Raw genomic sequence first — 25,623 nt, 5'->3', positions numbered from 1 at the left:
AATTGATTATTTTAACCAGACAGTTGCTTATCTGTCAAAGAAGCTTTTGTACAGTAATAAAGTAGGGGAAGCAGAGACCAAATATTAAATAACAACGAAATACTCTAAAGTCTCAACTTACAAGAAAAGCTTCATTGAATTCAAATGAGCATGGGAACTGCCTTTGGAGCTGATGGACACAGTCCAGCCACTGCAGAAATACAGGACAACGCTCATTCAAGTCATCAGAGGTCTCTCCATGACCACACCGATCAGCAAACTTGTGGCCGAAGTCCAGCCATTCCATTTCTACTAACACCTGGAAACCCTGCAGGATAGACAAAAGAATTACACAAATTATATATATGTTATGAAATACTATGCTAAAAGCAGGAGCTTACAGAACTAGTAAAAATGACAAAAGACACGCAAGATAACCAAATAGCATGTTTTGTCATCATCTTGAAATGTATAAAGTACAATCCACAAGAAGAAGTTACTTACCTTTGGCAACAATGTTTCTTGTGGATCCTCTTATCAATCTGCAGATTCCTCACCTTCTGAAAATCCCCAAATGGCAGACTGGATCCAAAAACTTCATAGCTCTGCTGTGCCAGCAGTGAGCACTTGTCACCATCTCTGCGCAGGAAGATACGCTTTGGTGACATCACTGAAGTAATAAACACCCAACATCAGTGTTAGTGTTGGTGAGGAATCTGCGGGCAGAAAAGGAATCCACCAGAAAAATGTTTACAGAAGGTACATTTTTTGATGGATAACTACTTGCAGATGACTCATCTGCTGAAAAGATTCCAAAGCACTAACTCCCAGACGGTGGATCTAAAGAATGGTCAGACAATCAAACCCTGGAGCACCCAGCATGCACAATGACCATCCCTTCTCACATCCAAACAAAGGGCGAGATGTGGAAAGCATTTTTTATAGTCGCAAATGTCCTGATTCAAGGAATCGGGCAGTCTGCAACCAGAGAAATGATATTTGGTATGTACAAAGCCCAAACTGTGATTCAGTAACTTGTTACCGAATTGGGATTTGAGATTCAGTACTTGGAAGGGTGTGTTGAGGGCATCCCTTCCTAATACCACATCAGAATGGTATGTGTGAATGTTTTGGGAGTGAAATGCGGTTGCAAAACATTAGCACTTTACCTCCAACCCAAAGTTGGTGGTAACCCATTATCGAAGGGGAAGGGAACCCGGGGGACCCCTTCCCCTTTGAGAATGGTTGGGAAAATATTTTTTAAGAGCAGGCAGTGGTCCTATGGACCACGCCCTACTCGTAAAAAATTAAACTTCAAGGTTTCATTTTTTCTTTTTGAACGCACCCTGCTTTCCTATAAGGAAAACGGGTTGTGTTTAAAAAAAAAAAAAAAAAAAAAAAAAAAAAAGTAGATTGCTTTATTTAAAGCACTCACAGACATGGTTGTCTGCTGATCCAACGAGGTCACCATCTCGGTGATGGCTGCGACTCCTAAAGGACGCACATTGCGATCTACCTCATTAAAATTCATGAGGTAGGTCTATTTGTGATCCATTAGGAATTGCAAATGAAACTCTCAAGAGTTTCATACATTACAAATATAGATTTCATAACTACAATTTTCAGAAAACCGCATTACTGTACTAATCTTACAACAGGTAGCCCCAAAAAATTAATGCATGCTGAGGGTGTAAATGGAAGCCTATGTCCCTGCCTAACAAATATCAGCAATGGAACTCATACCAGGCCAAAGATAAGGTGGACTTTGACCTGGTGAAATTGGCCTAGATTTTCTCTGGCAGTTCTTTCTTCACAAGGGCAGGTAGGGTAACGAGGTACAGTTCCCAACAGGCAAATGCCCTTGTCCTCTCTGCCCTTAGCCTCAACGTCTGTTCTATGATTAGGACATAGACTGCCTCAGAAAAAGAGCCCATAGATTATGTGTAAGTCCAATAAAGAAAGAGTGACAAAGTACCCCAAGAGTATACTCATTTATGTGGGGATCTTAACAATCAGGAGACTTATCTTTCAAGCCGCCTGTCAACATACCCCAAATTAAATCATGGGGCATGAAAGTTTTGTCAGGTAGTATTTCTGTTAGGAGACTGTGGAGCGCTGCTGGCAGTTACAGGACTTCATACCAGACCTTCAAAAAGCTGGTGCAACTGTCTTCTTGTTGTAGCCTGCAAGCTTATAGATCAGCTATAAGGGTGAAATGGCACACCAACTCAACACTAGAGTGAGAACAGTTGAGATGAAAGAAAGGGAAAGCACTTCAAAGAACTGAGAAGAAAAAGTGGAAAAGAGGTGGGTCTGCATTTGGGGGAGCGATGTTTATCGACTAACATGTAAAGCAGCATTCTAAACAGATATTTGCCCCTTTGCTTTTATGTCTTATTTTGTTCTTATCTTTTCATCACTTTCTCTGCAAAATCTTTGTTTGCTAATAATTTATTTGCAATGGCAGCCATCACTAGGTGTCTTCTCTGCACTTTTTCCAAGAGGCATATACTATAATTTGTGTCAAGGATTTTCCACATAGGTCATATAAGTCCATATTCATTCTGAATTTGGAGAAGAATGGAGTGGAGCTGGTGGGGACTCGGGGAGTATGAGAGTGGCGGGTCTCGGGTGGCTTGAGGGAGGGGTGTGTGGAGTTTGGTTTGGCATTGCTTGGTACTGGTTTTCAGTGGTTGAAAAAGCAAAAGGGGAAAAACAGGAGAGTTTAAAATGGTCTATGTATATGTCGCATCACAGGAGTAAGTTATGCGATACCCAATCACTCATTTTGTACAGAGCAGTGACCAGGATAAGAACATACTTAGTTGGAATATAAAAATATAAATGCCATGCAAACCCCAACTAAAATCGAATACATTAGGGAAGAACACAAAACTCAAATGATCTGCCTTTAGGAGACACATCTCACTTTACAAGAATCTTAAACTGTCAAACCTTGGCTATGAGATACTAGTGGTGTAGGACAGTGATGTTCCACAACGTAGTATTGTTCTGCTTGATCAGAAGGAAGACTGGGCCTAGACTGTTGTAAAGATTGATAACACTGGAGCTGATTGAACACCGGGATCAAAAAGATGGGCCTCAAATTTGTTCTGTTTATGTCCCTAATAAAGGAAACCCTTTATTTAATCTTTTGAGAGAACTGCACTACCAGCATGATCCAATTCTGCTTTGCGGTGCTGTTAACATTATCATACAGACTAGCCTTAATTGTACACCTTCAGAAGATGTTGGTCCTCTGCACATGAGAAAATCAAGAATAGCTGAAAGACAAATTACTGAATCAAATGCTTTAGCAGACGCCTGGCCTGTTCACTGCTCACTTGTACATGGATTTCACATGGGCTTACATTCTTTTCTGATCCTCAATGCTTGCCCCCTTGGTTGGATATGTTTCTCTAGCCATGCACTTATTTCATACCAAAATAAAATAAAACAACAAACCTAGGATTTTTTCAGATCACAATGCGCTATCTCTTTATATTAAACCAAGTTATTTTCAAACTGCTGCTGCTTCACCTCGATGGACTTATCAGTCATGGTAACACATTTTGAGACACAAAATTAGCTGAGCAAGCTCCTCTTCTGGACTGCCTTGCTCGTCTTGATCTGATCGCTTTGGTATAGTTGATCATTAATCAGGTCAGGTCTGCTGCAGTGTCCTGGGAGATTACAACGGTGCCTGCCAGATCTCCCCTGTTTTTGAACCACTGCCTACAGACGCACAACTGGAGAGCTCCCATGTGCGTGCGTGACTAGGAGAATGAAAGGAGCTAGCAGACCCAACAGGCAGAGAACCACCAGGACTGGAATCAAACCTTCCTCCTGAAACATCAGAGTCATACCCTGAACGTCCGGGATCCTCTGTGAAGGGCGGGAATCGATGTTGTTAACAAACTATCCCGTAAGATCACGAGGGGGTGAGAGGGCTCTAGGTGAATGTGGATTGAAAAGCTCAAGTAGAACAGAAGAGATGCTGTTGGCTGCAGGTGATGCAACACCACCTATAGCATTGAACAACCAGTTGTCCAGGTACAGGAAGACAGCGATCCATGACCTCCTTAGATGGGTCGCAATACCTGCCATCACCTTTGTGAAAACTCGAGGTACTAATGTCAATCTGAATGGGAGGACCACGAAATGGCAGTAAGTGGATCCAACCAGGTACTTCACCTGTATGACTGCAGGATCGGTAAATAGAAATATGTATCCTATCATTTGAGTAACACAATCCAATCTACAGCTTCCAAAGCCAGAGGAAATTAACCCAGAAACAGCATCTTGGTCTCTTTACAGAGGTAAAAGTTCAAGAGCCTGAGATGTAAGATCAGATGAAGTTTGAGATTATCTTTGGCAACCAGGAAGTACAGAGAGTAACACTCCTTTAAACTTTTTTGCTCTGGCCCCAACTTCACCACTCTTTTCTGCAGCAGGACTGTCACCTATTGCTGCAGGATCCACAGCTGGTTCTCTGAATGACCGATGGGACAGCTTAGTTTGACAGAACTGACTATCTCTGCACCTGTTCAGCCCGGGGACCTAGTTCTATACATTGCCAGAATAGCCAAGCAATCAGAACCATGCATGCCTCCTTAGAGCCACAGAAGACTATGGCCCTAGCAACAGAATCTGCCATATAAGGCCCCACTCCAATAACCGGTTTAGAAACATCCTAGTCATCCCGAACCACCGGAGGGAAGATGTCTCTCGGATTACTAAATAAATTGTGGACCACAATTTATACCATAAAGCGTGGGATCATATTCCCAGTAGATCAAACAGGATGCATTCTGAGCGCACAAGGCCAGGCTGCCAGTTAAAAAGAGCTTCTTACTCAATGCCCACGGCGATACAACTGTTCCAGTCTACAGCAGACAAAGGAGAGGCTACAGATACAATGTACGACATAGATGTAGATGTCTTCCAGAAACCAGGCAGGAAAGAGCAGCAGTAAATCATACAGGCCAATGGCCTACTTAGTTCTGACCAAAAACATTATAGGAAGGTTCTAGTTGCACAAAATGCTCTAAATTACCGGGCACAGTATGCAAGAGCCAATCAGGCTATATGCGACACAGTCGTTCAATAACAGCAGGAGCATAATTCACTTTGTTAAAAAGGCAAACAAGAATAAGATCCAATTAGCTTTACTAACATTAGACACCAACAGAGCTTTTGGCAGGGTGAGCTGGACATTTGAAAAATTAGTGATATCCAGATTCAGGATGGGGATGAATGGATAAGGATAGCCATGCTTCATTCCCACCAACACACTCCTTGTGTTTCTCATGCAGTGCTTAAGTTAGTACAGTAACTGTGGTGCTGAAGTAGAAAATTTGACAAAGCAGTGCCCTATATGTCAACTATCTTGGACCAGGCCAGCACATTAATGGGTGTGCTCAAACAGGATTTCAGTGTGCTTCAAAGTGGATTATGACTGAGCAGCGTCAGTGTTATAACTGAAAAATGTGAAGCAGACATCGCTTGGACACGAGCCAAGCTAGCCACACAGTATTAAGGCTCCACCAGACATTACCATGAGGGGTCTGCAGATGCTGTCCTTGACCCCTGAGGAGGCCATATAGAAGCTGACTGTTTGCTGGGGAACTTGGTGAAGCATGGGACCCCCTTCTGATACTCTGCCACCTAATCTCGGAGCATAATCACAACAGCTGTAAACTACCATGTGTTTTAGGGATGACACGACAGCCTGGTCCTCTAAATGTGAGACCATAGAAACTGATGGTGTACTACAGGCAGCCCGGGAATGGGACTCCAGGGGCTGGGTACAGCAGTGGGATAGCAGAGCTGGACTCAGAACAAAGAAGAAACAAGAAGGTGAGCCTGAAGACCTGCATTTTAGAACAACTAGTGGGGTAGCTTAAACCTAAATAATACAGAAATACTCAGAATGATTAACAATATAGAGATTCACAACAGTACACTGTGATGGGGTTTAAAGGAGCCTAATTCAAGCTCAAATACATGGGTAGTAGCCTCAAGATCTTTTTAGTTAACACTTGACATACACCCTAGGATCTTGGAGCGCTGAAAATTTTTGAGCGCATGGAAACAAATAAGTGGGTGGCGCCCAGAGATTGGAAGTTTGTTATGGACTATTAAGACTGGGATAGATTTTTTTTTCATTTATCTTTTTATTTAATTTTTATCAGGATCCACCAGGATAACAGAAGAGAAAAAAAAGAAAACATTGCAATTCGAAACTTGTCTTAAATACCTTCCCCAATGGTTCCCAGAAAGAAAGCTCTACACAGATAAAATGAGACTGAGTAGCTACGCAAATTCATTCAATAGGTGATTTAACCTAGAGCAGATTTACCCATGATTGTCTAAAAAGAATTCGCCCCAGATCAGGGAGAACTTTTTACCACTTCCTATTCTGCTAGCCTATCTCATTTCCTGATTTCTGACTTGCATCATTTTGCTCAGCCATTCTTGAGGGGTGGGAGATAACTCAGATCGCCAATTTCTTAACAGGAGAGATCTGGCAACCACAGTGGTGATAAAAACGAGTTTCTCCCACCTAGAAGGGAGCCTTGCCTCGGGGTCAAAGCCCAAGCACATCAACTGAATACTGAGAGTTATAATAACCTGAGCCATAGTCGTTAGCATCTTGAATATTCCATCCCAGTATTCCTGTATACATCGACATGTCCCAATCACATGTATCCAGCCCGCCAGCCCTACTGCCTTACATCAAAAACAAACTGAGATCAGGGCAGCTGGGCACCACACGGGATAAGACTTGCGGGGTTCGATAGAATAGCCATTTACTAAAAAATATAAATCGATGCCAGTTCGCACCTCTGAGTACTGAAAAATGTAAATGATTCATTCTCTCCCAGCACTCGCTTGAAAAGTCTAGGTCCTCCTGGCGAGCCCATTTTCTTTGCGCCTTTGCCCCGAGATCGACCTTATCCCTGTCTAGCGGTAGCCTTCTCCACGCACCCACACGCCTTATCCTGGGAGGGTCCACCAATTTGGCAACTAACGCCTGAGCATTAATGATTAAATTGATATCCAAATCCCTTAGACTGTCTAGGATAGATTTATAGGATCCTACCAAAAGAAAATAATTTTTGACAACCATCAGTTGTCATTGATGCGAAAATCACCGATTTTACTAAATCCTGCATGCTCCCATCTCCTTACTAAGTCTGAATTGAGCTGAGCGCCAGAGTGTAGCGTGAACTGTGTGAGAGGAGTGTAGAAATGCAATACAGGATTGAATATCTTCTAAAAAATTCAGATTTTCTCTTAAAGAGCCATTTAAGAATCTTATAGCGAACTTTTTGAGGGGATTTCACCAAAAGTGCTGGATTCAGAATATCGTGCTCCCTGCATATTAATTCACAAGTCATTAGAGAATAAACAGTCTACAGATTGATCTGCTTTAAAACTAGTGAAATAATGCGCAAAAGAACAAGTTACTTACCTTCGGTAACGAGGTATCTGGTAGAGACTCTATCTAGCTGCAGATTCCTTACCTTAGAATTCCCTGGCGTCAGCTTCGAATCCGGAGTTTTTTGTGAGCAGTACCCTGCACACGCGCCGTCCGATCCGCATGCGTCGACCAGCTCCGCGTGCGTCGTCAGCGTCGTTGGAGTCGTCTATGTCGTCACGGTTGTCTATATAGACGCCGTCTCAGCGCACGTACGTCAGTTCTTTTCCACAACTTCCCGCGCCATAAGCACAGAGGCATGGAAGAACCAACCCATGCACTTTTAACCTCTTTGACTGTTTGAAGAAAAAACACTTTCATGCCTGTAAGAAAGGCAAAAGTTGCCAAAATTAAACATATATATATATATATATATATATATATATATATATATATAGATACATATATATACACATATGCACATGAGAAAAAATTTCCCCAGAGCGGGGAGGCTTGGGTGGGTGTAAGGAATCTGCAGCTAGATAGAGTCTCTACCAGATACCTCGTTACCGAAGGTAAGTAACTTGTTCATCTGATAGAGACTTCTAGCTGCAGCTTCCTTACCTTAGAATAGATATCCAAGCTATAACCCATGGTGGTGGGTCTGAAGGAGATTTTTATTTTTAATATAAAGAAGTCCTGCAAGACAGAACGGGCAAAATGCACCTCTCTTCTCACCTGGCTATCCAGGCAGTAGTGCTTCGCAAACGTGTGTAAAGAAGCCCACGTTGCGGCCTGACATATGTCCACCACCGGAACGCAACGTGCTAACGCAGTGGTAGCAGCTTTCCCCCTAGTGGAATGAGCTCTCAAGACCTCAGGAGGCTGCTTCTTCGCCAAAGCGTAGCATATTTTTATACAGAGAATGACTCAGCGCGAAATGGATCGTTTCTGTACTGCCCGACCCTTCTTTGCACCAACGTACCCCACAAAGAGTTGGTCGTCCACCTGGAACTCTTTAGTGCGGTCAAGGTAGAACGATAACGCTCTTTTTGGGTCCAGTCGATGGAGACGCTCCTCTTCCTTAGAGGGATGCGGTGGTGCAAAGAAGGTGGGCAGGGTGATATTTTGACCCAGATGGAAAGGGGTCACCACCTTGAGGAGAAAAGAGGCACAAGTTCTTAGCACCACCTTATCAGGATATATCATTAGATAAGGAGGTTTAGAAGATAAAGCCTGCATCTCACTCACTCTCCTGGCAGATGTAATTGCCACCAAAAAGGCTGTCTTAATAGTGAGCAGCCGGAGAGGACAGTTATGAAAGGAGCACACATAAGGAAGGTAAGAACCAGATTAAGATCCCACTGGGGCACAACGAAAGGCACAGGCGGGAACAGATGTACAAGCCCTTTCAAAAACCTCTGTACTATAGGTGATTTAAACAGAGATGGTTGATCAGGCAACTGAAGAAAAGACAATAAGGCTGCAAGATAGCCCTTGAGAGTCCCCAAGGAGGAACCCTGCTGGGCGAGAGACAAAATAAGCAAAAGGATGTTAGACAGGGAAGAAGAAAGAGGATCAATAGACCTCTCTGAACAATAAGAAACAAAGCGTTTCCAAAGGCAGGCGTAGATCGACTTAGTTGAGGGACGCCTGGCTGCCAGAATTACATCACAGACCTCGGGAGGGAGGTCATAAACCATCAACTGTCGCCGCTCAATCTCCACGCATGAAGGCGCAGAGTTGACAGGTTCGGGTGGAGAACCTTCCCCTGCTGCTGCGACAGAAGATCCTCCCAAAGAGGCAGCCTGATTGGAGGACTGATGCTCATTTTGAGAAGCTCTGGATACCAAACTCTCCGTGCCCAATCCGGAGCCACAGGGATTACTTGGGCCTGGTCGTTCTTGATTTTCTTGAGAACTCTGGGCAGAAGTGGTATAGGCGGAAAGGCGTACAGGAGGCCTGAACTCCACTCTACCGAAAAGAGTCGCCTAGCGAATGCCCCCTTGGAAACTCCAACGCGCAAAACTGCTGACATTGCGCGTTCTCTGCGGAGGCGAACAGATCTAACCAAGGCTCTCCCCACTGCTGAAAGAGTCCTTGCACCACCTCCGGATAGAGACACCATTCGTGATCCTCTAAGCATTTTCGGCTGAGTTTGTCTGCTCTGGCGTTCAGAGAACCTGCCAGATGTTGCACCACCAGGGTCATGCCCTGCTGTTCCAGCCATGTCCAGAGGCGTAAAGCCTCTTGACAAAGGGTCCACGACCCCACACCGCCCTGCTTGTTGCAGTACCACATTGCGGTAGTGTTGTCCGTGAACACCTGCACCACCTTCCCTTTCACAACAGGAAGAAATGCTTTTAATGCTAGCCGGATCGCCCGAAGCTCCAACAAGTTGATGTGGAGCCCAGATTCCGCCGGAGACCAGTGACCTCTGATCTCCACCTCCCCCAGATGGCCGCCCCATCCCAGAAGTGACGCATCTGTCACTACCATTATATCTGGTTGGGGAAGGGAGAGGGGTCTGCCCTTGACCCACTCGCAGTTCACTAACCACCACTGCAGATCTTCTGCAGTCCTCTCCGAGATCTGAACTACGTCGGTAAGATTTCCCTGATGCTGTGCCCATTGGAACTTCAGGTCCCACTGCAGAGCCCTCATGCGCCATCTGGCATGCTTGACCAACAGGATGCAGGAAGCCATGAGTCCCAGCAGCCTCAGAGTCTGTCTCACCGAGATCCAGGATAGAGGCCGAAACATCGGAATCATAACCTGAATATCCTGAACCCGCTGATCAGGAGGATAAGCCCGATACTGCACTGTGTCGAGAACAGCTCCGATGAAAGAGAGCTTCTGGGAGGGAATCAGGTGTGACTTCGGCACATTTATAGTGAACCCCAGCGAATGCAAGAGGTCTGCCGTCGTCTGGAGGTGGGTGACGAGAGCCTGGGGAGTAGGAGCTTTCAACAGCCAATCGTCCAGGTAGGGGAAGACTGAAATCCCTGACCTGCGCGAATGAGCTGCCACCACCGCCATCACCTTTGTGAACACCCGAGGGTGAGACCGAAAGGAAGCACTGTAAACTGAAAGTGCTCGTGGCCCACCTTGAACCGCAGGTAACGCCTGTGGCTTGGCAGGATAGGAATATGGAAATACGCATCCTGCAAATCCAACGCTACCATCCAGTCTCCTTGGTCTAGGGCAGACAAAACCTGAGCAAGAGTGAGCATCTTGAATTTCTCCTTCTTGAGGAAGAGATTGACGTCCCTTAATTCCAAAATAGGGCGAAGGCCTTTTTTCTTTTTGGGAATCAGAAAGTAGCGGGAATAACAACCACTGCCTACTTCTTATATCGGGACTCTTTCTATGACTCCCTTGGCCAAAAGAGCCGTAACTTCCTCGCGGAGCAAAGCTAAATGGTCCTCCATCAGCCATTCCTTTGTCGGAGGGATAGGAGGAGGGATAGACTGGAAGGGAAGGGACTAGCCCTTCCGTATGATCTGCAGGACCCACTTGTCCGTGGTGATGGAAAGCCAGTGAGGGAGATGAAAACGAATCCTCCCTCCAACTGGACGGACGTGATCCTGCAGAACCACACTAGGAGGTCTTGGGCGCAGTGGTGGGGGGCTGTGTGGCGGTCGACCTCTGGTCAGACCCTCTGGGTCTGATGGTACCATGACCACGTCCTCTTCCGGGATGCTGTGAAGCCTGAGGACGGTGGCTAAACTGTGGCTGGCGTGCCTCGGAAGGGGCGAAAGACAGACTGCTGTCGTGCCGGCGATGAAAGGCCCAAGGATCTGGCCGTGGCTCGAGAATCCTTGAACCTCTCAAGCGCGGAGTCTGCCTTTTCGCCAAAAAGGCAAGAGCCATCAAAGGGCATGTCCATCAAGCTGGACTGGACATCCCCTGAAAAACCAGTAGAACGTAGCCAGACGTGGCGACGAAGGGCCACTGACGATGAAATCGCTCTGCCCAGCGAGTCAGTCGTGTCCAAGCCACACCGGATTGTAAACTTGGCTGCATCTCTCCCATCCTTTACCGCCTGGGTGAGAGTGCCCCGTACGCCCTCCGGGACCTGGGGCAGCACTTGCGCCACCGTATCCCATAAAGTATGGGAATAACGGCCCAGTAGGCAAGAGGTGTTTACAGACCTCAATGCCAGGCTGGAGGAAGAAAACATCTTCTTCCCAAGCTGATCCAGCCTCTTGGATTCCCGATCCGGGGGAGCGGAAGCGAAGGCACCACGTGAAGTAGAGGCTTGGACAACCAAGCTCTTAGGAGTGGGGTGTTGTGTCAGGAAACTAGGGTCGCTGGGAGCGGGTCTATGGCGGTGGCCGACCGTCCTATTCACAGGAGCCCCTGTGCTGGGTTTGGACCACATACCCAGAAGGACGTCTGTAAGAGCCTCATTGAAGGGCAACAACGGTTCCGATGTTGACACCCCCGGCTGAAGCACTTCTGTCAGGATATTTGTCCTGACTGGCACCGTAGGCAAATCTAGGTCCAAGACCTCAGCTGCCCTACGCACCACCATAGCGAAAGAAGCCCCCCTCCTCTGTAGCCACATTAGGAGGAGAGAGCATACCAGTATCTGGAGATGTGTCCAGTCCACTGGCCTCCCCTAGATCCACATACCAGTCCTGCTGCAATCCTGATTCTAAGGGGTCCTCAGACCCCTCCCATTCCTCTCCTGCGTCTGGCTGTTCCAAATAATGCTCAGACAATGATCTGGGCCGAATCGGCTCCGTTGAAGTCAACGTCGTACGACGTCGCTCCTGATCATCCGGAATAAGGATGGGGCTGCCACCGGTGGGTGCCGGTGGCGGAATCGTCGATGTCGGACCCGGCGCCGAAGGAGGTCGACTGGGTGATACCGGCGCCGGTCCAGATCCGTTATCGGATCCTGAGGTCCCCAACGGCGCCGGGGCCAAAGCAGCCGGCCTCGAATCCGAAGGGGCCCCTGCTGACCCCACGGGGCCCGAAGACCCACCCAAGGGTACAGCCTGCTCAAAGACGAGACGCATGGCCTCGTAAAATTCTTTAATTTGAGCGGGGGTCGATCCGGTCACCGGAAAGGGGGGGAAGACGCGTAGTCGCCCCTGGCGACGGCTCCGCAGAACCGCGCTCGGAACGTTGACGTTCCCTAGACGCCTCGTCGGTTGACGGGCGTGACGAAGACGAAGTCCGCTTGGACTTCTTCTTGTTCTTGTGCCTCTTACCTTCCGATGACCTCGAATGCGAGGAAGAGGACTTGGGGCTCCGGGAGCGGTGCCGCGACCTCCTCCTACTGCGAGACCATGACCTCCGCGGAGTCACGCCGACCGAAGACGAATGTCGGGCCGCAAGAAGCTTAAGGGATCTCTATCTCAAGGCCTTCGGCGCCATGGCCCGACAATCGGAGCACAAGGTGGAATCGTGGTCCTTGTCCAAGCACCAAAGACAAACTCGGTGCGGATCAGTCACCGACATGGTGCGATGACACGCACCACACGGCTTGAATCCTGTCTTTCTCGAAGACATGACTCCGAATAGTCAAAAAAGCGTTGACAAACCGTCGAAGCAGGGTAGCTCTTTCCAAAACTGCGCTTAACCGGCGCGGAAGGAAAAGAACTGACGTACGCGTGCCGAGACGGCGTCTATATAGACAACCGTGACGTCATAGACGACTCCAATGACACTGACGACGCACGCAGAGCTGGTCGACGCACGCGGATCCGAACTACGCCGTCCGACGGCACGCGCGCAGGGTACTGCTCACAAAAAACTCTGGATTCGAAGCTGACGCCAGGGAATTCTAAGGTAAGGAAGCTGCAGCTAGAAATCTCTATCAGATAAGGCAAATTAATAATCTTCTAAATTGGGCAAAGCTAACCCCCCCTTTTCTTTATCTGCATATAATGTGCTTAATGCGGCCCATGCCTTCTGATTTCCTGGGAAGTGGCTAAATTATGATAGTGGCCTCATTAGAGGAAGGCAGAGACCCCTTCAATTGCCTTGCAGTACTCTTGACTATGGACCTTATTAGGGATGGAAAAGCTAGCTGATAATATCGCAGAGAAGAAGTTATTTGGGAACCAGCCCTCAACTACCAAACTAAGGGGAATCTCTCTCCATTATATCCCCCAATTGAAGGTTCTAAATCCCAACCCAGAGGGCTAGAGGAGGGGGAAATGGAGGACCTGGGTAAGAAGACTTATCAACTTTAATTGGCCTAAATCCAGGAAATAAATCCAAATCAGATGCATTATGTGTGGCCATGGGGATGATGAAGCGGGTCTGTATTTGTTTTCCCTTATTGTTTTATGTTCTACGATGTACCATGTCTATAATGTCATAGACTGACAAGGATCATGTTGCAATGTGGATCAGAGCTGTAATCCATGAATTATCGTTTTGCTTTACCAAGTATATGCTCTGGGCCAGATACATACCCTTGGAACACTTGATAAAAAATGTTTCGCATACAAAAAAAGTAAAGTGTGAAACCGCAGTAGGCGAGCGCATCCAGATACAGTGAAAAGGAGGAGGCAAACAAGTGGTAACACTGAGAAATTGAGACTGAGCTCATCACTCAAGTGGAAAGAAAACAGGGGTTATTAACAAACTCACTCTGCATTCTGTGACGAGATAGCAGGTAAGGTTGTGGGTAAAGGAATAATGAAGAAAGGTGAGCACCTTTGAAAAGTAGTGGGGAAAGTAAGCTCAAAAATGTGCTCAAAGGCTACAATGAGATTAAGGTTGAAGGAAAGGGGGAAAATAGGATATTTCAGATGTGCCAACCTGGGCATGTGTCAATTAACAACGTCAACTAACACAATTTCTTTTGTGCTGCAAGTCAGATTAAAAAGGGCACTGAGCCAGATGTTTCCAGATGAAATGATTGAGAATGTAGAGGAAAGGTAAGAGGAAATGGGGAATCTGTTTTGTAAGTGAGCAACTACAGTGAAGAAAATGATGAAAAGAAAAGCTATCTATGCCAAATTAAGATGCCATACTTCTCAAACCACAGAGCAATGTAAAACACTGGTCTGCATACCCATCTCTATAAATGGACACATACTGCTAACAAAAACACTATTATCCTCTCCATAATCCTCCACATATTGCAGGTACCCTTTCAACATTCCCCAGACTACCTCTAAACCGTATCCTCCCATTTACGGTCTTTTGTATGGCAGGGTCACACTCCATGCGTTGCGATGGTCAAATGTCGCCAAATCACATATAACGAGGGCTTAGTTATGGTAGATTCACTGCCTTATTGTAGAGCAGCACAGCTAGAGGCCACTAACGATCGAATCTGGTCTACCAAACTGAGTTATGGACACACTTCCTATATGGTGTTAGGCCTCCATAGGTTATCGCCATGGCCACTACAATGGCACTAGACACCTGGAAAGCAGCATTAACAAATTCAGTAGCACAACATTGTCACTGGTGAGTCACCTTTGTGGTTGGGAACTAGATTCCCCTAGGTTGCAGTGCTTGAGGGCTTTGAAGGTTGGGATAGAATAGTATCATTAATCATGGCAGTTTAACAACATTAAACACAATGAAATGCTTCCCTGACCTAAGCAAGGTATTTGGATGTCAACAGTCCCATTTCTTTGCCATCTGCAGTTGTGACTTGCCTCAATATCTTACCTAACAAACTTAGAGGAAATTCCAGAATTTAGCATCTTGAAAACTCAACTAAGAAGGATCCAGATGTCAATCAGACAGAATATCATCCATTTCCTAAACCATTGATAATAAAGAACCCAGATACCTTTAAGTAACTACAAACTACATGGAACCTCTCAGGCCCACCGGAAGCTGTGAAATGGACCTCTGCCCTGATGGTACAAGTTGTACAGTAGGAAGACTCAATTTTCACCAGATATTGCTTAAGAGGGGGAATACTTCCATTGCACCTACCTAAACCCACAGCGCTCATGATGAATGTAGCAAAGCCCAGACGCACAATGTCTTAGATTGAAAACCAAAGTGCCGGAACCTTTTATATGCTGTTTGGAAATGCAGAGCCATGCAACCTTTTTTGGATCATACTGCGGAGATAATCAGACAAGTGCTAGGATGCTCGTTCGGTCTCAGCCCCAAAATGTTTTTTATAAAAATAGTGAATGATGAAGGATTCATATGGTGCACAAAAATATCCATGAAACTGGTGTTAGTGCTGGGCAAGAGAAGCATTGCCGAAAACTGGAGAAACCCCTGTAGCGCCTGCAATTTCAAAATGGAAGACCAGGTTAAAAGAACGCTGCACAGTACAGCAAAGCTGCACAGGGGGAAGCAATTCTGACATATCACAAAGTCATTAAAGTGGCTAAGCAGCTCTGGTGGAATGAGCATGCTAGGCCTACCATCTAGAGATGGTACGTTTTTGCACCGCCTTCCCTTTCTTCGCACCCAAATACCCAACAAAGGGTTGATCATCCACCCGGAAATCTTTAGTACGATTAAGATAGAACGTCAACGCTCTTTTTGGGTCCAGACAATGGATTCTCTCCTCATGGGAAGGATGTGGGGGTGCGTAAAACGTAGGCAGGGTGATGGACTGGCCTACATGAAAAGGTGTACCCATCTTGGGAAGGAAGGAAGCCTTAGTGCGCAACACCACTTTGTCAGGGTGCACAGACAAGAATGGAGGTTTGGACGAAAGGGCCTGATGCTCACTCACCCTGCCAGCAGAAGTGATGGCAACAAGAAAGACAGTTTTGGAGGGGAGGAGCCGTAAGGGACAACTGTGCATCGGCTCGAAGGGAGTACACATTAAGTAAGTAAGGACGAGATTGAGGTTCCACTGAGGCATGCTAAATGGAGTGGGAGGAAATAAATGGGTTAGACCTTTTAGGAATCTACTTACAATAGGCGAATAAAAGAGTGATGGCTGGTTGGGTAACCTAGAAAGGCCGAAATGGCAGATAAATACCCCTTAAGGGTGCCCAAAGCAGAGCCCTGTTGGGCTAAAGAATGAACAAAAGAACCACAGATAGAGGGGCAGAGAAGGGGTCAAAAGATTTGTTGGTGCACCATACCACAAATGTATTCCAACAATAGGCTTTTACAGTTTTGGTGGAGGGACGCCTGGTTGGCAAGATAACATCACAGACTTCGGGCGGAAGATCTAAAGAAGTCAGCTTGCGCCGCTCAATCTCCACGCATGAAGACGGAGATTGGACAGGTTCAGGTGGAGAACTGTCCCCTGCTGTTGCGACAGACGATCCGCCCAAAGAGACAGTCTGAGTGGTGGATCGTTGGCCATGCTCAATAGCTCTGGATACCATACTCTCCGTGCCCAGTCCAGAGCCACCAAGATGACTTAGGCCCGGTCGTTCCTAATGTTCTTGACAACTCTGGGCAGAAGTGGTATAGGCGTAAAGGCGCAGAGAAGGCCGGAGTTCCAATTGAGATGAAAAGCGTTTCTGAACGAGTGCTGCCTTGGAAACTCCAACGTGCAAAACAGCTGACATTGCGCGTACTCTGCGGAGGCGAACAGATCTAACCAAGGCCCCTCCCCACTGCTAAAAGAGACCTTGCGCCACCTCTGGATGGAGATGCCATTCATGATCGACTGTGCATCGACGGCTGAGTTTGTCCGCTCTGGCGTTGAGAGAACCCACCAGATGTTGAACCACCAGGGTAATGCCCTGATATTCCAGCCATGTCCAGAGACGTAGTGCCTCCTGACAAAGGGTCCAGGACCCTACTCCGCCCGGTTTGTTGCAGTACCACATGGTGGTAGTATTGTCCGTGAACACCTGCACTATCTTCCCTTTGAGAGAGGGAAGAAATGCCTTCAACGCATGCCTGTAGGAGGCTGGACTGGCTTGTAGTGTGTACCAAGGGGTACTTACACCTTGCACCAGGCCCAGGTATCCCTTATTAGTGTAGAGGGGTGTCTAGCAGCTTAGGCTGATAGAAAAGGTAGCTTAGCAGAGCAGCTTAGGCTGAACTAGGAGACGAGTGAAGCTCCTACAGTACCACTAGTGTCATATGCACAATATCATAAGAAAACACAATACACAGATATACTAAAAATAAAGGTACTTTATTTTTATGACAATATGGCAAAAGTATCTCAGTGAGTACCCTCAGTATGAGGATAGCAAATATACACAAGATATATGTACACAATACCAAAATATGCAGTAATAGCAATAGAAAACAGTGCAAACAGTGTATAGTCACACTAGAATGCAATGGGGGCACATAGGGATAGGGGCAACACAAACCATATACTCTAGAAGTGGAATGCGAACCACAAATGGACCCCAAACCTATGTGACCTTGTAGAGGGTCGCTGGGACTGTAAGAAAACAGTGAGGGTTAGAAAAATAGCCCACCCCAAGACCCTGAAAAGTGGGTGCACAGTGCACCTAAGTACCCCAAAGAGCACAGAAGTCGTGATAGGGGAATTCTGCCAGAAACAACAACACCAGCAATGCAACAACGATGGATTTCCTGACGAGAGTACCTGTGGAACAAGGGGACCAAGTCCAAGAGTCACGATCAAGTCGGGAGTGGGCAGATGCCAGGAAATCCCAGCTGTGGGTGCAAAGAAGCTGCCACCGGATGGTAGAAGTTGTGGATTCTGCAAGAACGACAAGGGCTAGAAACTTCCCCTTTGGAGGATGGATGTCCCACGTCGTGAAGAGTCGTGCAGAAGTGTTTCCGTGCAGAAAGACCACCAACAAGCCTTGCTAGCTGCAAAGGTCGCGGTTAGGGTTTTTGGATGCTGCTGTGGCCCAGGAGGGACCAGGATGTCGCCAATTGCGTGAGGGGACAGAGGGGGCGTCCAGCAAGACAAAGAGCCCACTCAGAAGCAAGCAGCACCCGCAGAAGTGCCGGAACTCACCCGAAGTTGCACAAGAGGGTCCCACGAAGCCAGAGGACAACTCAGGAGGTCGTGCAATGCAGGTTAGAGTGCTGGGGACCCAGGCTTGGCTGTGCACAAAGGAAATCCTCGAAGAGTGCACAGGAGCCGGAGTACCTGCAAAACACGCGGTTCCCAGCAATGCAGTCTAGCGTGGGGAGGCAAGGACTTACCTCCACCAAACTTGGACTGAAGAGTCACTGGACTGTGGGAGTCACTTGGACAGAGTTGCTGAGTTCAAGGGACCTCGCTCGTCGTGCTGAGAGGAGACCCAGAGGACCGGTGATGCAGTTCTTTGGTGCCTGCGGTTGCAGGGGGAAGATTCCGTCGACCCACAGGAGAATTCTTCGGAGCTTTTAGTGCAGAGAGGAGGCAGACTACCCCCACAGCATGCACCACCAGGAAAACAGTCGAGAAGGCGGCAGGATCAGCGTTACAAGGTCGCAGTAGTCGTCGTTGCTACTTTGTTGCAGTTTTGCAGGCTTCCAGCGTGGTCAGCAGTCGATTCCTTGGCAGAAGGTGAAGAGAGAGATGCAGAGGAACTCTGATGAGCTCTTGCATTCGTTATCTAAGGAATTCCCCAAAGCAGAGACCCTTAATAGCCAGAAAAGGAGGTTTGGCTACCTAGGAGAGAGGATAGGCTAGCAACATCTGAAGGAGCCTATCAGAAGGAGTCTCTGACGTCACCTGCTGGCCCTGGCCACTCAGAGCAGTCCAGTGTGCCAGCAGCACCTCTGTTTCCAAGATGGCAGAGGTCTGGAGCACACTGGAGGAGCTCTGGGCACCTCCCAGGGGAGGTGCAGGTTAGGGGAGTGGTCATTCCCCTTTCCTTTGTCCATTTTCGCGTCAGAGCAGGGCTGAGGGATCCCTGAACCGGTGTAGACTGGCTTATGCAGAGATGGGCACCATCTGTGCCCATCAAAGCATTTCCAGAGGCTGGGGGAGGCTACTCCTCCCCAGCCCTGACACCTTTTTCCAAAGGGAGAGGGTGTAATACCCTCTCTCTGAGGAAGTCCTTTGTTCTGCCTTCCTGGGCCAAGCCTGGCTGGACCCCAGGAGGGCAGAAACCTGTCTGAGGGGTTGGCAGCAGCAGCAGCTGCAGTGAAACCCCGGGAAAGGCAGTTTGGCAGTACCCGGGTCTGTGCTAGAGACCCGGGGAATCATGGGATTGTCTCCCCAATACCAGGATGGCATTGGGGGGGGGGGGCAATTCCATGATCTTAGACATGTTACATGGCCATATTCGGAGTTACCATTGTGAAGCTATACATAGGTAGTGACCTATGTATAGTGCACGCGTGTAATGGTGTCCCCGCACTCACAAAGTCCGGGGAATTGGCCCTGAACAATGTGGGGGCACCTTGGCTAGTGCCAGGGTGCCCACACACTAAGTAACTTAGCACCCAACCTTTACCAGGTAAAGGTTAGACATATAGGTGACTTATAAGTTACTTAAGTGCAGTGTAAAATGGCTGTGAAATAACGTGGACGTTATTTCACTCAGGCTGCAGTGGCAGGCCTGTGTAAGAATTGTCAGATCTCCCTATGGGTGGCAAAAGAAATGGTGCAGCCCATAGGGATCTCCTGGAACCCCAATACCCTGGGTACCTCAGTACCATATACTAGGGAATTATAAGGGTGTTCCAGTATGCCAATGTAAATTGGTAAAATTGGTCACTAGCCTGTTAGTGACAATCTGGAAAGAAATGAGAGAGCATAACCACTGAGGTTCTGATTAGCAGAGCCTCAGTGAGACAGTTAGTCATAACACAGGTAACACATACAGGGCACACTTGTGAGCACTGGGGCCCTGGCTGACAGGGTCCCAGTGACACATACAACTAAAACAACATATATACAGTGAAATATGGGGGTAACATGCCAGGCAAGATGGTACTTTCCTACAATGCCTGATCGCCCGGAGCTCCAGAAGACTGACGTGGAGCCCAAACTCTGCCAGAGACCAGAGGCCTCTGATCTCTGCCTCTCCCATGTGGCCGCCCCAACCTAAGAGCGACACATCTGTTGCTATAGATAGCTCTGGTTAAGGAATGGAGAGGGATCTGCCATGGACCCAATGCGGATTGGAAAGCCACCGCTGCAGGTCTTTCGCAGTCCCCTCCAAGATCTGGACCATGTCTGAGAGATTCCCCTGATGCTGCGCCCACTGGAACTTCAAGTCCCACTGCAGAGCCCACATATGCCATCTGGTTTGTGTCACTAGCAGGATGCAGGAGGCCATGAGGCACAGCAGCCTCAGAGTCATCCTCACTGAAACCCAAGACAGAGGCTGAAAGATCGGAATCATAGCCTGATTATCTTGGACTCTCTTTTCGGGAGGATAAACCCAAAACTGCACTGTGTCCAGAACAGCTCTGATGAAAGGGAGCATCTGAGATGGAGTCAGGTATGACTTTGACACATTTATAGTGAACCCCAGCGTGTGCAGGAGGCTCGCCATATTCTGAAGGTGGGAGACGACTTTCTGGGCTGAGTCCGCCTTCAACAGCCAGTCGTCAAGGTAGGGGAAGACTGAGACCCCTAACCTGCGCAGATGTGCTGCAACCACCGCCATCACTTTTGTGAACAGCCGAGAGGCGCTGGTAAGTCCGAAGGAGAGCATGGTAAACTGATAGTGCTCGTGACCTACCACAAATGGTAGGTAACGTCTGTGGGCAGGCAGGTTGGGGATGTGGAAATAACCGTCCTGCAAGTCCACCGCTACCATCCAGTCTCCTGGGTCCAAGGCAGACAGAACCTGAGCCAGGGTGAGCATTTTGAATTTCTCCTTCTTGGGGAAGTAGTTGAGGTCCCAAAGGCCCAGGATAGGATGTAGGCCCTTGTCCTTTTTTGGCACCAGAAAGTAGCGGGAATAACAACCATGACCTACTTCTGGCACAGGGACCTTCTCTATAGCTCCCTTGGCCAAGAGAGCTGCAACTTCCTGGTGGAGAAGTGCCAAATGATCCTCCAGGAGTTGGCTGAGTGATGGAGGCATGGCTGGTGGGACTGATTCGAAAGGGAGGGAGTAGCCCTTTCGAACGATCTGCAAAACCCACCTGTCTGTAGTGATGGATTCCCAGTGGGGCAGGTGATGGGGAATCCTGCTGCCAACTGGATGGGAGTGAGGGGATGGACTAGGAGGGTTTGGAGGCTGCAGCGGGGGCAGAGGTGGACTGGGCAGACCTTTGGGTCCCTCACCCACGTCCACGTGGGATTCCGCATCCCCAGCCACGCAGCCGCTGAACAGCATGGATGGCACGGTGGGGGAAGTGACAGGGAGCCCCTTTGTTGACCACAAAAGGGGCAAAAAGCAGACTGCTGGGGGCAAGGGGCAGCAGAAAAACCATGGGACCGAGCCGTAGCCTGGGAATCCTTGAATCTCTCAAAGGCCGAGTCCGCTTTGTCTCCAAAGATATGGGAGCCATCAAAGGGCATGTCCATGAGAGACTGTTGGACATCCCCTGAAAAACCAGAAGTACGCAACCAGGAGTGACATCTCAAGGCCACTGTCGCAGCAACCGATCTGCCCAGAGAGTCGGTTGTGTCCAGCCCACATCGGATCGTGAACTTCGCCGCATCGCTCCCATCGTTGACAGCTTGGGGGATAATAGCATGGGCCTCCTCTGGTATCTGTGGCAGAACTTACGCAACTGTATCCCACAAAGAGTGGGTATAGCGGCCCAAAAACCATGTGGTGTTCACAGACCGCAGTGCGAGACTGGAGGAAGAAAACAACTTCTTCACTAAATGTTCCAGCTTTTTTGATTCCCAATCTGGGGGTGCGGAAGGGAATGCGCCTGAGGAAGAGGAAGCCTGGATGACAAGACTCTCAGGCATGGGGTGTTGGGATAGGAATTTATGGTCGTTCAGTATGGGCCGATGTCGGAGTGCGATAGTCCTATTCACAGGAGCCCATGTTGGGTTTGGACCAAGTACCCAAAAAGACATCGGTGAGGGCTTCATTGAAAGGTAAAAGGGGTTCAGATGTGAAAGCCCCTGGTTGAAGGACCTCCATCAGGAGGTTGGACCTGACCTCTACAGTAGGTAGCTCAAGGCCAAGGACCTCAGCCGCCCTGACCACCATAGCATAAGTCGCTCCCTCCGCCCTAGCCACAGTAGGAGGAGACAGCATGCCAGCGTCTGGAGAAGTGTCCAGTCCACTGGCCTCGCCCAATTCTGGCACCCATGCCAAAGATGGTTCATCCTGGTATTCATAAGGGTCCTGGGACCCCTCCAATCCTTCCTCAAATTCGTACCCGTAGGAAAAAGGGTCCAAATCCGACCTGGGGTGAGTAGGTCCCATCGAAGACAGAGGCGGTATCAGCGGACGCCGCTCCGAATCAGAGTCGTCGGGGATAAGGATTGGGTCGACATTGATAGTGTGCACTACCGACGTCAGGAGCGTTGACAATCGACCCAGTGCTGGGGAAGGTATCAGTGGTGCTGCCGGCACCGTTGCGGATCAGGAGGGGCCCTCAGTGGCCTGAGCCGAAGCCCCAGGCGCAGAACCCGTAGGCCCCTCAACCGAACCCCTTGGGCCCAAAGGCGCCATATCAGGGTCAGTCCGCCCAAAAATGAGGCGCATGGCCTCATACAACTCCTTAAGTTAGGTGGGAGTCTCTCCAGCTCCCAGAAACTCGAGGAAGTGCAGAGCGGACCCAGAAGCAGGCTTCGAGGACGGAGGCCTTGAGCGTCGACGCTCCTCCAACGTCATGTCAGCCGAGCGACGGGGCACAGTTGAAGTGGAATGACACCGCTTCGACGACTTCTTTTTCTTACCTGTACCCAAAGATTTGGAGGAAGACTAGTGGTGGTGGCTCCGCAAACGGTCTCGAGACCCTCTTCTTGAGCGAGACCAGGACCTACGCGGAGTCGAGTGCCGGGCCGCCATGAGCTTCAAAGATCGCTCCCTCAAGGCCTTTGGGTGCATGGTCCAGCACTCTGAGCACGACTTTGGGTCGTGGTCACGCTACAGGCACCACAAACAAACCTGATGCGGATCTGTCACCAACAACATGCAGTGACAGTCCTTGCATGGCTTGAACCCGGTCTTCGGGGTCATCCGCGGTGCACCAAAAACTCACAACAAAACTCGACAAAATGGCTGAAATCAGTCAAAAAGAGACCAGGTTAGCTCTCTCCGGATCAGCGCGTGGCATGGAAAGAAAAGAACTGACGTCACTGCACTCTGTACTACTGATATCATCACGGCGACTATGATGCCAATACCATCTGCGGAGTCGACTGACGCCACCTACAGACGTGCAAGGGTATTGCTCGAAGAAGAAATCTCCGGATCCAGTCTGACGCCTGGGGGAAATTCTAAGTTAAGGAATCTAAAACTAGAAGTCTCTGTCAAATGTTATTATCAAGTGATGTTACAGATTCTCAAAAGCCCCATCATGACTTTGGTTGTCCCCTTAGCACAAGCTATTGTAGAACCTTTCCTCCAAAAAGTAACTTTGAATCCTTCTAAACCAAATAACTATTGTCCTATCTTTATTCTGCTGGTCTCAACTAAATTGCTAGAAAAACCTGTCAATCAGCAAAAGGAAAATGTTACTTACCCAGTAGACATCTGTCTGTGGCATGTAGTGCAGTAGATTCACATTTTCCTTTCAATGGCATGTGTGGCTGTAAATACACATGCTTTGCATAGACTGTGAAGCAGTCCCCTCCAAATGAGCAGTGGTTAACCTGTAGGAGTTGGAGTAGCTTAAAAAAAGAGTCCTGAGGACTGTTTGACCAACATTTGCCTGTTGACGTGCTAAAACATCTACACAATAGTGTTAAGAAAATGTGTGAGGTGAAGACCAAGTAGCAGCTTTGCAGATATCTGCTACTGGAATGTTTCCTAAAAAGGCCATAGAAGTACCTTTTTTCCTGTTAGAGTGTGCTTTAGGAGTTGTTGGTAATTGTCTTTTAGCTTTGAGGTAACAAGTTTGAATACATGTGAATATCCATCTAGCTAAACCATTCCTTGAAATCAGATTACCTAGGTGAGGCACTGAAAAAGCTACAAAAGATGCTTTGATTTTCTAAAACCTTTTCTCCTGTCAATGTAATACATAAGAGCTCTTTTGACATCTAGTGTATGCAAAACTCTTTCAGCGACTTGATCTGGTTGTGGGAACAAACAGGTAACTCAACTGGTTGATTAATGTGAAATGGTGAAACTACATTAGGTAAAAATGTAGGGTTTATTCTAAAAACAACTTTATCTTTATGTACTTGGAAAAAAGTTCCTTTTAAAGTGAACGCTTGTATTTCACGGACATGTCTTAGTGAAGTTATAGCTACCAAGGCGGCACATTTCCATGAAAGAAATTGCAAAGAACAGAAAGGGTTAAAATGGTGGACAGATAAGCTTAGTTAGTACAATGTTAGGCTGGAGGAACCTTGGGTGGAATAACTCTCTTAAGCCTTTCCATAAAAGCCTGAATAACAGGAATTCTGAACAAAGAAATACGTTGTCTGTTTTGGAGGTAAGCAGCTATGGTTGCTAAATGGAGTCTAATAGAGGAGTATGCTAAATTTGCCTTTTGTAAATGTAGCAAATAGCAACCAATGTCTGGTACTGGTGCTCTGAATGGATCAATGAATTTAGGTTGACAATAGTGTACAAAACATTTCCATTTTGCAGCATAACACTGTTTAGCTGTAGGTCTGCGTGCCTCTTTAAGAATAGCCATACATTCAGAATGAAGTTGTAAATATCCAAACTCTATGACTTTGGGAGCGATATCGCAAGATTGAGTGTTTTGGGGTCTGGATGTCTGATTTGACCTCTCTTTTGAGTAAAAAGGTTGGTCTGTTGAGAATTTTGTGATGGGGAACCACAGACCGATCCAATAGTGTTGTGTACCAAGGTTGACTGTGCCCATGTGGGAGCTACAAGGATCATGGTGAGTGATGTTTGTTTCAATTTGTGTACCAGAAATGGAATGAGAGGGAGAGGCAGAAAAGCATAAGCAAATATCCCTGACCAATCCATCCATACATCATTGCCCTTGGACCGAGGCTGTAGGCATCTGGATGCAAAGTTTTGGCTTTTTTTTTGTTTTCTACATGGCGAGGAGATCTATTTCTGGTGTTCCCCAGAGGGTGAATTTCCCATTTGTAAACTTGGTGCTGCGTCCTGCTTAATAGGTCCGCAAACTGATTGTCCATTCCATGAAGATATTCTGCCAGTAATTGAATGTGATTGTGAATCACCCACTTCCAAATTGTCTGAGCTAGAAGGGACAATTGGGATGAGTGTGTACCCCCTTGTTTCTGCAGATTATACATAGTTGTCATGTTGTCTGTATGGACTAGTACTACTTTGTGACAGATTTGT

The 25,623-nt window shown here is 47.7% G+C and overlaps 1 protein-coding gene across 18 annotated transcripts in view; it reads right to left on the bottom strand.

Annotated features, from left to right (window-relative positions):
- Positions 1-25,623, bottom strand: part of MTMR3 (myotubularin related protein 3) — a 1,044,680-nt gene that overhangs the window by 249,775 nt on the left and 769,282 nt on the right. For all 18 annotated transcript variants that reach the window (XM_069214606.1, XM_069214607.1, XM_069214612.1 and 15 more), the window contains one exon: positions 122-307. In XM_069214606.1, the coding sequence (XP_069070707.1) occupies positions 122-307 (186 nt within the window). The remainder of the gene's footprint in view (positions 1-121; positions 308-25,623) is intronic.

This window comes from Pleurodeles waltl, chromosome 11, assembly GCF_031143425.1.
Source record: "Pleurodeles waltl isolate 20211129_DDA chromosome 11, aPleWal1.hap1.20221129, whole genome shotgun sequence".
Taxonomy (NCBI): domain Eukaryota; kingdom Metazoa; phylum Chordata; class Amphibia; order Caudata; family Salamandridae; genus Pleurodeles; species Pleurodeles waltl.
This window is presented reverse-complemented; position numbering and strand designations above follow the sequence as displayed.